This window comes from Lepisosteus oculatus, chromosome 4 (genome assembly GCF_040954835.1).
Source record: "Lepisosteus oculatus isolate fLepOcu1 chromosome 4, fLepOcu1.hap2, whole genome shotgun sequence".
Classification (NCBI taxonomy): Eukaryota; Metazoa; Chordata; class Actinopteri; order Semionotiformes; family Lepisosteidae; genus Lepisosteus; species Lepisosteus oculatus.
In genome coordinates this window covers 28847655-28863923 of record NC_090699.1, presented here as the reverse complement: position 1 = coordinate 28863923, position 16269 = coordinate 28847655, and the positions used below count along the sequence as shown (strand labels likewise).

Here is a 16269-nt window from a genome sequence, read left to right as displayed (position 1 = left end):
GGGTCAGTCACTGTACAGCACCCCTGGAGCAGTTGGGGTTAAGGGTCTTGCTCAGGGGCCCAACAGAGTAGGATTCCTCTGCCAGCCGCAGGATTTGAACCGGCAACCTTCCTTAGCCACAGTGCCACCCATCCGCCCCTTACTCTGTAGGTAGTTCCATTCGAGTCACACGCGATGGCCAGGACTTCTCCTGGTTTCTAGGTTTGAATCAATCAGAGAGCACATGACTCCAGGCCTGGATATCCCATAACAAGGCAATGCTAGTTCCCATTTATACAGGTGGGGGGACTGGAGCAACAGGGATGAAGCACCTTGCTCAAGGTACATCAGTAGTGTCTACAGTGGAGACTTGTGTGGATACAGCCCACTAGTTATGAATCCAGACACACATCCACTATGCTACACTGAGCCCAGTGGCTACCCTCTGTAGGAGACTCTACATCTTGGCCAGAGGACACTGCGGACTCAAGGGGAAATGGTTCACAAATGTAAGCCATCTTCCCTATGTGACAAGCGAGACTCACATCATACCAATGATACATCAGAGCAACCTTACAATCATCGAGTAGGTTACAGCCAAGATGACGCCTTTCACCTCCTAGCTGTACATTGTTAATCTTTGAAGCTTCTCTTTAGAGTCAGAAGACAGGAATGTGAGGCTGCCCTTGTGAAGGGGTTAAGTATCTCACCGTCAGTCTTCAGTCAAAAGGAGACGCCTGCCTGCACTAAGGGCTGCCATCGGGAGTCGAACTAAGCGTTTCACTTTAGCTTGAGCAGGGCATTCATTCTGCAGATATTCTCAGGTGTTTATTTCAAGCCTTTTTCTCTCCTGGATGAACGGATATCTCTGCTGCTGCTTCGGAAGTGACAGCAGTAAAGCAGTCAGAATTGGCAGTCAAGGTGTCAGATTGGGAATTTTCACTTTTCGGTGATCGACTTTGGGAGCTCCGTAGAAGAGCAAGTAAAGGGGGACTGTCAGTTTACCTTTTTCCTTCTCAAGGATCTGAGCCAGGTAGTCTGCTGAGACTGTACACGTCAGCAAGGAGGCCTCCTGGGGCCTGGAAAGAAAGAGGGATTGCATTTGTTTTACAGCATATACAGATGCTGTATATGTTTTCACTACGGTTTGAAAGCATTCTAGTCCTGTGTTTTTCAGTTCTATTGGGCAGTATACCAGAAATACAATGCCAAGTTTAACTTGAAAGTCACCGTGGCAAGGCAGAGCCAGGTTAATCCCACAAAGGTGAATGTCAGTAAATTAGACTCTGCCGCTAATTATGCCACATTTGCAAATTGCTTGGTTTGAAGTTTTTATACACTCTTGATGGAATATTAACGTAGCAAAACTCTCTTATAACACCTTTCGGCACCCAGTTGAAATAAACAACAGTCAGACCAGTCCTGCAGCAGTGGCAGAGCCTGACTTTACTGTCAGCGAAGCCGAGTGTGTAGTGGTATTAATGAGAATGCAAATCTGATACACAAATTATGCAATAATCACAAACCAGTCGGATTAGAAATGTCATCTGTGCTCGCATTTAACGCATCTTTCTTTTCTCCTTGCAAAGTCTTCAGTTACTTGAAAATCCAAGGATGCTGTAAAGCTGTTCTTATCCCAGTACTGCCTAATTATTTCTTTTTTCTTTCTTCACCATAGATCAGAAGCACATTTTCGCATTGAACAAAGAAGTGATCAAAGCTCTTCAGAACAGCTAGAGAATGATAAAGCTAAAGATTTAACATTTTCTGTGAATTCTTGGGCGAGTGTCCACGTGTCCCTCTGGCCTTAGCTTGTACATTGTCATTGCCGATATGTCTGCATTTGAAGTTAAATTAAATGTTCTGTAGTTGTCCAAACCTGATGACTATTAAAAGAATTAAATTGTGTACTAACCCATTTTTAACTTTATTGCAATATATTCCAATTTTAAGTCTTTATTGCATTTCAGTCATTAGGCAGTCACAGATGGCATAATAATAATAATAATAATAATACTTGCTTACACTTATATAGCGCTTTTCTGGACACTCCACTCAAAGCGCTTTACAGGTAATGGGGACTCCCCACCACCACCACTAATGTGCAGCATCCACCTGGATGATGCGACGGCAGCCATAGTGCGCCAGAAACACTCACCACACACCAGCTATCAGTGGGGAGGAGAGCAGAGTAATGAAGCCAATTCATAGAGGGGGATTATTAGGAGGCCATGATTGATAAGGGCCAATGGGAAATTTGGCCAGGACGCCGGGACACCCCTACTCTTTTTGAGAAGCGCCCGAAAGAGGGTTTTTAATGACCACAGAGAGTCAGGACCTCGGTTTTATGACTCATCCAATGGATGGCGCCTGTTTACAGTATAGTGTCCCCGTCACTATACTGGGGTATTAGGACCCACATGGACTCCAGGGTGAGCGCCCCCTGCTGGCCCCACTAACACCTCTTCCAGCAGCAACCTTAGTTTGTTTTTAGTTTAATAATGAATGCTTTACAGCGCATTAAATAATTATATTTCTTTTTTCTTTTATTGTTCTTGCACTTCATTGCTTCTGAAAGAGATATTGTTTGGGGGTGGCCGAACGTGAGCACGTTTATCCAATACCACCATGTTTTTCTTCATAACGCCAACAAGAACCTGTGCAACCATCTTGACATGCTTCAGCAGTGGCAGACAGGTCAAAATTGGTCAGCTGTATTTGTAAATAAAGCACAGCTTGGTTCTAATGACGTGGAGAATCAAGTTATAATTAATATTCTCAGTTAAATGCAATAATGCTGTTTTATTAAATTTTTAAAAAGAACAATTAGCACATCTGTCAGTACCTCTCCTGAACCTTTGGGTGGTAGGTACATGCCTAGTGTACGTCTTAATCCTTAATATGATAAAGAAAATACCATATTATGTAACTATATAAATTATTCTACATTTCTGCACAGAAAAAGAAAAACATTGGTTTACTTCCTTTTGGCTCAGAAAATGGGACCAAAGTCCTTTCTTGATTCTATACCAGAGAAAAGAACAGTCTGATGTGGATGTGTCACGTCTGTCTTTTCCTTTCTGTTGTGCAAAAGATCATATTTTAGTGTTTTATAACCTCAGCTTTAAAAAGATATGAAGGGCTAGACAGGTAAAGATTTCTGTGTAGGATTTTAAAATATCCTCTAACCACAATTTAGTTATTTTGGTTTCTTTGCTAATATATGGAAACATGGTAACAGTAAATTGGGTCACTTTTTTCTTCTCTGTGATACTATACTGTCAGTCTGCCATCTCTCCCCAGGAAAGGCGTGATGCTGAAGGTAAAATTAGTGAGAAACACTGGAATCGGTGTGACAAATTGTTATAAGGACAACATATTAAGGTATAATAAAAAAAAACAACCACATAATTAATTCTTATGGTAGTCATACCCCACTGCCACGGCTGCTATTAATTTCAAGTTTCTTTCTTAATAAAAAGCAGTTTTCCAGTAGTACTTCATCACGCCCCTCTCACTTTCCGTCGCTGGCTGTGTTCACTCTCACTCTCACTTTCTCTGTCTTTAATCTCACTCTCCACAACACTCTCTCTGTGTATCAATAATTTACAGTCAAGGCATTAATTGCTCTGCTCTGCTCGCTCTGTGTTGCCGATCACCTGGAGCTCAGCTCCTCTGCTCTGGCGATGGTGGGTTGCAGCTGTTGTAATTTCATCACACACAACTCCTGCATTATTAATCTTCCTTGTTTTTCTGGAAACGCTGTCCAACCCCCCTTCCCTCTTTTCTTTATAATTGCTGACACTACTGTAGCGCTTTTCTGGACACCGCTTTCCAGGTAATGGGGCTCCCCTCCACCACAACCAATGTGCAGCCCCACCTGGATGATGTGATGGCAGCCATAGTGCACCAGTACACTCACTACACACCAGCTATCAGTGGGGAGGAGAACAGAATAATGAAGCCAGTTCATAGATGGGGATTATTAGGAGGCCATGATTGGTAAAGGCCAATGGGAGATTTGGCCAGGATACCATTGCACAGAGGCTCATGGCTGGCTGGTTTGGGTAACAAGAGAACAGATGTTCCTGTTCTGCTCTGCTGTTTCCTGGGATCTCTGCACTGCATCACAGAGTCAGGAGCTAGTCTCCAAACTCCGCCACTGTTCTGTTGTTTTTCAAATTGTTTGTATTTTTGGATTTATTTTGATTGGGAAGGTACAGTGTTTGATTCTCCATCTCTAATCCAAAGGCGTATTTCTGTTTTAAAACAACAGAGAGATGTCAAATATCATGGTATTGCGACTCAGAAGGAGGATGAAAGATGGCCTACAGTCATCTCTTTTTAGTCTCCCCTCTGAACACAGTGACATGACATGCTCCCTCCTTCTGCTGTGAACATCTCTACTGCCCCACCCCATCTCTCCTTACTGGTCCTGCTGGCTCAGTCCTGCCTCCCTCCCCACACATTCCTACACAGCCCAGAAACTCCAAAAGCACAGCCCAGCGATTTGTGTTTCATGCTCACGTGTACAGTAAACATTGGTCCTGTGTTGGCTGCAGAGATTTGATCAATTTATCAATAAACACTTATTGCAAATCTTAAGTTGTGTATTTGTCCTGTTGTCATGCAGCAATGGCAGTAAATAATAGTCCTGTATTCATGTGTGACTGATTTAGAAACCAAATACTGCATGTGCTTGGAGCTGATTAAATATATAACACAGGTTGCCAAAGCTACAGTCCTCCTGAAACTCTCCGTCTCCCAGTGTAGAACCAGCCATGTGGTGCTTCTTCACTTCCAACATGAGTCATGTTTACTCAGTACACTTACTCCAGGAACGCTACAAAGAGAGAGGCAATACTGCAATAATTCATGTCCCATGATTTCAGTGCCTGGCAAAAAAATGCACTGAGCAGCATGCAGTCTTGACCTATTTCATTTTCATCTTCTATCCCTCAGTGTCTCTTTGTGTTTGTGAATCCTGTGCTAGCTGAGAGTCAGGACTGTCAGTTGAGTTTTAAGATGGATTAAACTGCTGTACATTGCTGTTCCTGTACTAGAATTTGACCCACTCAAATGTTCTTGAGCTGCTGAAGAGATTCAGTTGTCATTCAGTTAGCCACAGCGTGGAGGCTCAAAGAGCGAAAGTGCACTGCTGTATTCCTGGGCTGAAGGTACCCGAACATGGGAAGTCTTAGGTTAGTTTTCTTTCCAAAGACTTGGGAAAATATATGTTGTAGTGCCACTTTGGCAATGCTGTGCGTTTCAAGGATCAGGACAGGGCACAGTTTGCAGATACATAAGGAGGAGAAGTGCATGAGAGGATGCTTCAGGGCCAAGACCTTGTGGCAGTGCATTTAGAACTAGGAACAGGAAACACTTCTTTCCTCCGAGTGTTATGGAAGTCTGGAACAAGCTTCCCAGCCCTGTTGTCGAAGCTGCTACATTGGCTTCTTCCTGGATGAGATCCATGGATCAATGAGCTACTAACTACCAAATGGTTAGATGGGGCAAATGGCCTCCTCTCCTTTGTTAACTCAAAGTGTGGGTCAAGTTTGCTCACCAGGCCGCGGTAATTCCCACAGTGTTCAAGGCTGCATTTGTTTTCTCTTACATTGGTGCCTATTCCTGCTTTTCCCTCTTTACTAGGAAACAACAGTATCCAGGCTACACTGGTCTTATTTTGCACTATCCCAAAATCCATTTTAATGAAAGTGTGCAGAGTGATGGCTTAGAATCTGTGTTGCATCATAGTTTGTTCCATTTTGGGTTTTCTGAGTGGTGGGCTGGCATAGTTGACAACATTGAGTGCTGGATATTTCAAGGGTGCTCCTTTGTTTGGAGTACACATGTAGGCTGAAAGAAGCAATGTGTTTAGTAATGTTATAATTACACAGTCAGCTTCTTTGGTACATTTGTATAAATCAAAGTAGAAAGAATATTTTAGGACTATGATCTGGAGCCACTTAACCTTATTCTTGGGGGGAATGTAATGTCTTAGGCTGCATTGTTGCAGAAGAAATAGAATCTTTGGCTGGATCTTCATTAACACTTCATAATTAATTAATGTACTGCTTTCTTGTGCCATTGATGATCCATTGTTTACCCAATGAGATAAGATAAGGGAATCTCCCTCAAACCTGGAAGGCCACCAGTCCTCACAGTCCTGCATTCTTAATGCAACTTTGTCACCCTGCTGGGTTAAATAAACACACACCCTCCTGATATAGTGGAACTGCCTAGTTGTATAGTTCTTCTGCTCATGTCGTTTAAAAAAAAATTAAACTTCTGCAAAACCATCTGTTTCAGGTCATGCACGGTACAATTAATGATTTCTACTGTATGTGCTTCTGCCATCTTTGTGCCTGGTGCAAGGTTATCTTCATGCTTTCCTGCTGCGAGTTAATTTTCAGTTAGTAATTCTAAGGAGTTCACTGAAGCCTGGGGTGGTAGCTTCTGCTTTTAAACAAACCACCACTACTTCAGTATTGAGCAAGGCATTTTAAGAAATTATGAGTCTATTTCCAGTTGACCTTCTTGGGGTGAAGGTGTTCCCTGAGAAGCCTGAGGTGGACTTTCAGATACAGTAGCATGTAGCCCACAATGACCTGCAGGAAGCTTTCCAGAATGCATTTCCTCTTCTGTGTCAGACACTGCTCTTATTAAGAGGATATGCTTGAAGTCTGAGGACAATGGATCAGTTGTCAGTTTTTCTTCTGGATCTGAATGCTGTTGCTTTGTGTTGTATTCTTCACACAACCTTAAGTACCTTAAGGATGGACCAATTCTTTTGTGGAATACACATGTTTATTGGTGGTTTTACATCTCAGAATACTGTCTCCAGTGGTGTTCCGCAAGGTTCTGTTCTGGGCCAAGTACATGTTAGTATTTATATATTTCTCATGGTGATATATAATTTGACCATACAATATTCATTTCATATAAATGCATATACACCACTCCCAATTTTGTTAAGCAGAGCCTGATATTAAATTACCCTATTAGAACTTGGGGGCATATCTTCACCCAAAAGGGTGTGGGAGTCTGGAACAAGCTAACCTGTCATGTTGCCAAAGCCATTACCCATGAAAAAATGATTGGACCCTAGATCTACTAAACAAATGTTCTTCCATTCTGTATTAATGATGATAATATCTGGATGCAAGGCCATTTCTTCAAGTTAAACTCAGATGAGACAGATCCTTATTGGCCTGGTTAGTGAACTTAGTTCCAGTCGGCTGCTCGTTTTTCCCCTTTAGCCCTCAGTGGAGCCTGAGTTATTTCAGTCGGTAGTGAAGTAGCATTCTGATGAGCCCACCAGGCTCTATATAAAAATGTTAGTCATCATAAAGCTGATGCAATTTTCTTTACTGCGATGCATAACTGAAAGCAGCAATTATTTAAGTTTATGTGCTGTAAGTTGTTGCATGTTGCTGCACACAGTGCTAGAAGTAGTGTTTCTGAGTTCTGAAAGGAAGCTGATCTCGGTGCTCAGTATGGTGACCTAAACGTAACCTGTTTAGTGCGGTTCTAGCTATGGCCTGTGTTGAAGTTCAGCAGTATCATTGACCAGTGTAATTATCGCACTATATTGTAGTTACTCTGCTTTTCTGTATAATACAAGCTCTACTCCATAAAATTCTGAAATCAAGAATTTATGGAGATATGTAGATTTTTTAATTCAGGTGAAAGGAATAAACGAAAGAGACTGTGCAGAGAAACATGTTTGTGTTTTTTGTAACGGTACTGCCCACAACTAAAGAAAGCCACAGGTAACCGTTTTCACTTGACATGCTGGTGCATTATATAGACGGTTTGGAGTTTGTTGCATTATATCCATACAGCATCCTTCTCTCTAAAATGTAACGTCACTGTAGAGAGAGGCAGGGCTGTGGGGGAGGGTCTCTCTGCCATGTGCTTCAGGGTGGGGGCACGGAGCTGTGTAAGTATTGCACATCTATGGCCTGCTTTGCCGTCATCTAAGAACATATCAACATACTCCCATGAACGTCACTTCTTTGCAATTGAGTTTAAAAATGCAGGCATGGATGTATTTTTTAAAAGTCTTGCGTTTTTTGCTGTGTGTGATGTTTAATGGGGGTCAGGATAAAAATCCTAAATCAAACGTTATCTGGAATCAACATCAGTGCCTATCCCTTGTGTGCTATAAATTCTGGAGCAGTTTAGTATCCATTGCACAGTGGCCCATGGCTGGCTGGTTTGGGTTACAAGGGAACAGATGTTCCTGTTCTGGTCTGCTGTTTCCTGGGATCACGGCACTGCATCACAGTCAGGAGCTAGACTCCAAACTCAGCCACTGTTCTGAAATTGTTATTTATATTTTTTCTGATTTGGTTCTGATCTGATATTGTGTAAGTGTTTTATCAGAGCAAGCCATTTTAATGCAGGGATCTAAAGGAAATTCTATGAGATGAAATAAATGGAGATGGCACTTCATGCCTGATCCCTCTTCCTCTTTATCATGGGGGAAGTCTGCACGTCAGCCTGCTTGGCGGTGATGCACAGCTTTTATTACAATGCCTTACAAGGTCTGTTTGTCATGCCAGATCTTTGAGAAGAAAATGTGCCCGTTTTTTTTATTCCAAACATATGTTTCCCATCTGGCATGCTTTGATGGGAGATGCAGGGGATGTAAGGGAGGGAGGGGGCAGGTAAAGGGAAAGACAGGGGGGTTTTGGAATCTCTCCAGGTCTCCTATTGTGCAGGCAATGCGTCTCCACAGTGTGGTTTCACGGTAACACACTCTGACAGAGTTATTACATTTCCCTGGTTCATAACTGGCCCCTGTTCTTGCATTGCTTTTCTCGCCAATGTTCAAATTACACAAAGAACAACGACGTTGTTGCAGTCTGCTGTTTCCGATTTGTGCCTGTTTGGGGAAACAATAAGAGTGCGTTTCACAGAGGTATCTCGGGTTCTGCGCATCTTAGCAACTGAAGTTTGTGGAATATAATTCTTTGTGTACCGTGTGCGTTTCCAGCAGCTCAGAGTTTCCATGAGACCAGGGCAGCCACAAGCCAATAATACTCCTCAGTAAGGTGGGGCAGCCAGTAAACTCTGTCTGCTGTACTGCAACACACTGTACACTGGTTTATAGCAACCAGGGATAAAAGGCACTCACAGGAACTCATACCCATGCAGGCAGACCCACAGACACAGGAGCCTGCTAGACAGGGATTTTTGGGAAGGAATGAATAGCCTCAGTCAGGGTCAGTCTGGGATTCCAGACTGGGATAACCAATAAATGGTTGTCAAGGAGTTTCTTTAAAACATTTCCATTCCTTTTCATCTCTCCTCCCTCTTCACTCTCTGTTTTCTCTCTCCACAGGCCTGGAAGGCAATCCCAACATGGAAGGGTCAAAGACTGCTGTGCTCATCTGTTGCAGCATCACCCGACGGTGAGTTTGTGCATTGTAGGAAAGGAAGTTATAAAGCCTCATTTCTTCCTAGCTTCAGTCTTCAGTTTTCTTTTTTTTTTACAGACTAATAAAATCAGAATTTACTTTATTGTCCACATACAGTGGAAAGTGTCCTTTGGCCTCGCTGAGACAACAACAAAAACTGTATATATGGATGACAAAAAAATCAGTGTATTTTACAGATGTATACAATCAATCTAATGTAAATAACAATGTGATACAATACAGTACAGAAATGTAAGATTCAAGTGTGAGCTGCATGCATATATATGCTGTAAGTGCTGTGTTCTGAAGGGGCTCATACATCACGGTTTTAAAGAGTAACGGCACATAGAATGAACGACTTCTTAAAATTGTTTTTTGTAACCTTTGGTTCTCTAAAATATCTTCTGGAGGGTAATTTTTCAGATTGGAAGCTTAGTGGATGTGAGGCATAATTTACTATTACTTCTTCTTTCCTGTAAACACTCCTAGTGTAGACGTGGATCAGCTGGTTCTTTTTAACCAATCATTTTGCTGCCTGTGTTTATAATCCTTGAGAGTTTAGCTCTACCCCTAACACTAAGACTCCCACACCAAGTGGAAATGTTAAAAGAATGCACACTCTCTACCAGACTTGCTTAGGTCAGCTCTAGGATGTGTTTTGGGAGCTTTTAAGAGTTGTGAGGTCCAATGAATTATTCCCAGTGTAAGTTTGGTACCACAAACATGCTGTGTAGATTCAAAAATTGAAGACTAGGTGATGGCTGGATCAAAATCCTGGAATACTGGATTTCCCAGAATGGAGGTGGGAGGCATTAGCACAGAAGAATATCATCCAACTAGCAAGTGACCTTTGATTAATCTTCCCCATTGTGTTTGTTAATCCGTGTTTTATTTAATCAAGGGTGTTTCTCAGACTGAATGCCTTTGCTTTATGAGACAGGTGTGCAGCCTATTCTTTGTTAGTAATGTCTTTACACTTGTTTATTCTGGTTATCAACTGTCAGCAATTTCTGTAGGAAACGCAGAACCTTTAATGACCCTTATTAAAGCTGTTAAAGCAGGTGAAGCAGTCAGAAATGAAACCTGGAGAGTTTAGAGCCATGCTTTATTGTGTGGGGACTCTGTAATGCTGAGCTGATTGGAAAAGGACGCTTGTTAAACAGTTTTTAGCTAGTACCTGTTAATTTAAAAAACAAAACAATAATTGCTGGCAGCTGCTGAGGGGGCAGCAATGCAAAGCCGGTTTGATTAATTCCGAAGTTCATTTTAAAAATGTCGCAATGATATCAGCAATAAGAGCCAGCAGACAGAATGTGAAGGAGTTATTGAGGACAGATCAGGTTTGAAGTCTCCAGGAATATACATCAGCACAGCCCTGATGCACAGTAATTGGAGAAATACAACAAAAATAAATCCTTGTTAATTGTAATTACGGTGTGAATCTTTTGAGACGTGTATGTCACCAAAAAGGTTTATTTTAAATCTAATGGGTTCTCTGTTAAGTTGTTCATGTTACTATCAATCCCATCTAAGCGTTTTACAATTTCTAGTGTTTTTTCCACTCGCTGAAAGCTAACAGCCCAGCCATGATGGATTAAGACGCCTACAAATTAAATACCCTCAGAAAACACGCAAGCTAAATGTCATAATCTCCCTTTTGTACGACTTTTGTGAACGGAGCAGGTGTATCTACCGGTTTGACTCCACAGAGTGATACAAGAAGACTGGTGGTCGAATAATAATTTGCCTCGATCAGCCCAGTGACTCAAGTGATGGGGCACTGTCAAGACATGGCTTAAAGCATTTCTCAAAAGAGCTTTGTGAAGATGCAAGCCTTGCCAGGTCAAAGGCGGGACATCATGAGGAAACGTGAACGATAAGCTAGTTGACCAGGATTTTCTGTAGAGTTGGGTTGCTTGTTGGGTTGAGTGTGTAAGGAAATGAAGGACCTAATCTAATCAATCTCAGTAAGAACAGACTTCCAAGGCTAGGATAATGGATTGAGGACAATCTCAGTCTGGGTTTTGGTTCTGGAGTGGCTAGGAGGTCTTCTTACATCAACAGTGAGCTGTTCTGTTCCCAGTTTTCATTGCAGTTAAGTATCTCAGAGCACTTTTCAGATAAGGCAATATCTGCTAAACCTACACCCAGCAGTTACATGGTGAAATCTGTTTTTGGCAAGACCCACACCTCCCCACAACCCACAGGATCCTGGTGTGCAGCGGTTCAGTTCATTTAATCTTTTAAAGAAAGTGAGAAATCGCTGGCGTGGTTATTCACCTTTTTTGAAACATCAGGCAGACCTGATTAATATCCTGCAGAAATCTGATCTTCCCAGCACCTCCTTGGCCTCTGTCGTGTTAGATTGCTGTATTAGATGAGTAAATCTGAGAAGTATAATATATAATAACTGTACTCTGAGGGGAATGCCTTTCAGGTATAACTGTCTGTATGGCACTGCCCTCTGTTGGAGAAAATTTGACAATGAATCTACTGGATTTATCCTTAAACATTTTAATCATTATTGTTATTAATAATAAAATATTAATAACAATAATTAATTGTATTTATACAGCACTTTTCTTACCAAAGGATCCAAAAGTGTTGAAAAATGCTGGGACCCACTTCATCCACCACTGAGGTGCATCACCCACTACTTTGTTTTAATGTCCCAGGTGGGACATTTTCATTGCAAGCAGGTACAAGACATGACACAATACGTAACATGTTTAACACAACATGTGCCATTTACAAATAAGAAACATACAGGCATAAGATGAGGGAAAACAAGTTGGCTGTTTAAATAATCTTCACAATGTAGAACAAAATAAAAAAATTGGTCCATCAGCATGCGAGGTACTGTAGATGCATAAGGTACATGTTTGAAGAAAAATAAAAAAGTAAAATATACAGTCAGATGAATCAGGATATGTCCAGATAAATCAGGATAATAGCCATGGGAATAAAGAATAAAGGCTAAGTTCTATTGCACTTAAATTTGGGTAGTCTAAATCAGCTTCCTGATGGAAGGAGCTCAGATATACTGTGCAAGGGGTGGTCTTGACAGATTCTTTTGGCCTTCTCCGCTGCTGGTTTGGTATAGATGTCTGCCAGTTGTAGCTGTTGTGCACCAGTGGCTTTGCTGACTACCTTCATTATCCTGATCACCCCCGTGACATGCAGCAGGCATCATGCGACAACAGCCTGACTGCACAGTAGGTCTGATGGAGACATGCAAAATTGCCTCACCCATTGATTGAAAGCCTGATTGACCAAACCCAAAAATGGAACGAGCTAGGAAGCAGAGCTTAGCACCCCTACTTTTTCAAAAAATGCCATATCATCCTGACCAATTAGTCAGGATGATAATTGTTTTAACAACTCATTCAAAAGTCTGTACCTCCTACAGCACAGTGTTTCCAGTTACCATACTGGTCTGAAAATGGGAGAAACTGGATGGAAGAATGCCACCAGATGGTCTTCCAATATCGCTTATAAGCAGCATTGGCACTGGCGAGGATCAGACTTTTTTGTCTTCTGAGATCTGGTGAGATCAGGCCACTAACAGGTGACGCTATGTGATTAAAGTTGCAGACAGGCTGTTTAGGTGCACTCTGAGTGGCTTGTTTAATCCCAAACAGTGATAAATCCTGAGCACAAAAAATATTTCAGATCAGGCAAATATGTTTGACCCTCTTTGCCTGTCTGTTTGAAAAACCCTTTCCTATATACACCGATCAATAGGGATTTTTTGTGGTTGCAGAATTACTAGGCTGATGTATTGTAGGTACTGGGTGAAATCGTTCCAGGGTTTCTCTGGAGGAAATTTCCTGGACCTTCCCTGTGTACACCCAAGTGTCCCTGGCTCTCAGTTTGAAAATGTATCTGCTTCCCTAAGTAGTCATGAGAAATTTTCTTAAAACCAATAAGAAATTATGTACAGGTTCAGACTTCATTGAGGGAAGATGTCAAGAAGTTTACAGTCATGTAAATAATATTGTTTATACAGTATTGTTACTTAGTTTACATTTTAAGGTTTATTTGTATGTGTCGTGCTGTGGCTGATATTGTTTGTCTGCATCTGTGTTGCCAAACCAAGCTCTCTCAACTTTTGCCTTTTTTCCCCTCTCTCCCAGAGGTGAGTGTGCTGTACCATAATGGCCTGCCAGTAATCTCGGTCAGACTGCCATCAAGGAGGGAGGTCTGCCAGTTCACCCTCAAACCCATTTCCGACTCTGTGGGCATTTTCCTACAGCAGCTGCAAGCTGAGGATCGGGGCATCGACCGTGTCGCCATTTACTCGACAGGTAAACGTCTTTGTATTGTCTAGACCTGCTGCTCTATACAGCACTGGACACAACTCTATTCCACAGACCTGCTCTACACAGCACAGGACACAGCTCTGTATTCCACAGACGTGCTGCTCTATACAGCACTGGACACAACTCTATTCCACAGCTCTATACAGTATAGGATGCTGCCATGTAAAGTAAAGGAGTTTTACTGTATTGTATCACAGATGCAGTGCTCTGTGCTGCACTTGTACACTGCATTCATTCTCATTCATTCTTTCAAAATCAGTTTTATTGGAATGACAAGCATTTGAGCAATTGCCAAACAATTACAAAAATCTAATAATACAACTTGTAATTAACAGTACTATATAAACAGTTGAAAAGACTGCCAAAATGTCACAGAACAAAAATAAAATTATGACTAGGTAATACTATAGCTGGCAAACAACTGACAAGACAGATAAATGAGAATAGACAAACCATGTGGGCTCTCCATCAGTGGCAGCTGTGTTGTGAGTGCGATGTTTTCCTCTGGCTGTGACCAGTAGCTGTGGATTTTGCAGCCAGCCAAGCTTCCAGTTCGTCAGACGTGTGGGAATTCTCAGACTGATTTCCAGAATCAGGGCTGAAAGGTGTCCCTTGTGCTATTCTAGTTAGTGCGGTGCGCAACAGGAATATCTCAAATTCACTGTCAAACAGCGAGACCCTTTCTCTCTCAGATGGAGCTCGGGTAGCCTCCTCCACAGGCATAGACATCCTGCTGCTAGACGACTTCAACTTGGTCATCAATGACACCACATACCACGTCCGGCCGCCCAAGAGAGGTGAGAGATGGCTGGGCTGGAGTGCTGGGGGAGGGTCATTTAAATGGACTTAAATGGACTTACCTGTCCAGTGTTTTGCATACATGCTTCTCTTTCTTGTACAAAGAATTTAGAATTGTTCAGTTTTGAATGTATACAATTGGGTCTCTCCACCAAGGTCTTCTGCAGCTTGCTGTGTGTTATGGACAAGTGAGGTTAACGGCCTCACTTCGACCGTCCGACAGCACACTATAGGTGCAGCTGGCCCATCTCCAGCGCTTTCCCCTGTCCCTCTCTCAGACCGACTGTCCCACGAAGACGCAGAGACCCTGAATGATGTGAAGATGCTGGTGCAGCAGCTCTATACCACCCTACGCATTGAGGAGCACCAGCTGCACAAGGAGCGTGAGCTGATTGGCCGACTTGAGGACCTCAACTCTCAGCTTCTCCCCTTAGAAAAGGTCCGTAGCCCTGCCCACTGGATACAGCACAGACCTCTCATCTCCAACCCTCCATCCGTTCCTTTTTCACTCCAAAGCTTGCTACCACCTGGATTTCAGTACCTCTGTTCCTCGTCTCTCTCCTTCTTTCCTTTCTGTCCACAACCTCATTCCTCCCTTTCCTGCCTCACTTGTTTTCAGCCCTTCTTGCCTTGTTTAGCCATTCCCTGTCCCCGCCCCTCCTTCATCCGCTCTGTCTCACCGATCCTTTCCCTCCGTCTCTCTCCTCAGATGAAGGAGGAGTTGAGCCGGAAGGCAGAGCGCCGGACCACCTGGGTTCTGTGGGGAGGAATGGCATACATGGCGACTCAGTTCGGCGTGCTGGCACGCCTGACATGGTGGGAGTACTCCTGGGATATCATGGAGCCCGTCACTTACTTCATCACCTACGGCAGCGCCATGGCCATGTACGCGTACTTCGTCCTCACACGCCAGGTCAGTCCCCAGAGCCAGACACTGCTCGTCTGCTGAGCTTTCTTCTGACCATCCTTCTCTTTCTGTAGGTCTGCCTGGAACCAGCAGCCCACCTCTTTCTCCATACCTCTGTGTTTCATGTCCTGTTCCCCCTCTCTCTGTAGGAGTACATCTATCCTGATGCCCGGGATCGACAGTACCTGCTGTTTTTCCACAAAGGAGTGAAGAAGATCCGGTTTGACCTTGAGAAATACAACAGGCTGAAGGACGCCATTGCCCAGGTACGGAGGGACCCTACTGTGGGGGCGGGAGGGGCTGTTCCTAGTCAAGTATAACCTTAAAGATTATATTGGAAGAACTATCATATAACAAGACTGTTTGTCCATTTGACACCAAAGCACTTCTGTGCTTTTGGTACAACTATCAAACCTTTCTTGATTAGAAGTCTTACATGACTGGTTATATCAGCTTGGCTCACGTGAATATGGAAGAGCTTGTTTGCTTTATACCTTTCAGCTGTTGAATTGTTTTCCGTCCTCCTTCCCTCCCACCAACCCCCACTGCTGTTCACAGTCCTTTTTCAACTTTGAGTCCGAGACCCCAGCTCCTCAGTCCAGCAGTAGCCCCCTGTCTGCTCAGGTGCACTGACTATAAACTCACACGCTGTCTATAAGCAGTGCTGCTGTCAGATGCAGTAGTTCCGAGTGTAAACCACCCTCTCCCCTTTCTCCTTTTTTCTCTCTCTCTCTCTCTCGTCCTCCATTCTCCTCTCCTCCCTGCCTCTCACCACTTCTCTTCGCTCTCCTGTACTCTACGTTCCCGGTTTTTGGGGGACCTTTCCACTCCTCGC

At 43.1% G+C, this 16269-nt stretch overlaps 1 protein-coding gene across 1 annotated transcript in view; it reads left to right on the top strand.

Moving 5' to 3' along the window:
- mcu (mitochondrial calcium uniporter) overlaps positions 1–16269 on the top strand; it is a 69243-nt gene that overhangs the window by 48222 nt on the left and 4752 nt on the right. The window contains exons 3-8 of the mRNA XM_006630424.3: positions 9332–9401; positions 13544–13714; positions 14422–14526; positions 14806–14966; positions 15237–15440; positions 15584–15700. Of these exons, the coding sequence (XP_006630487.2) occupies positions 9332–9401; positions 13544–13714; positions 14422–14526; positions 14806–14966; positions 15237–15440; positions 15584–15700 (828 nt within the window). The remainder of the gene's footprint in view (positions 1–9331; positions 9402–13543; positions 13715–14421; positions 14527–14805; positions 14967–15236; positions 15441–15583; positions 15701–16269) is intronic.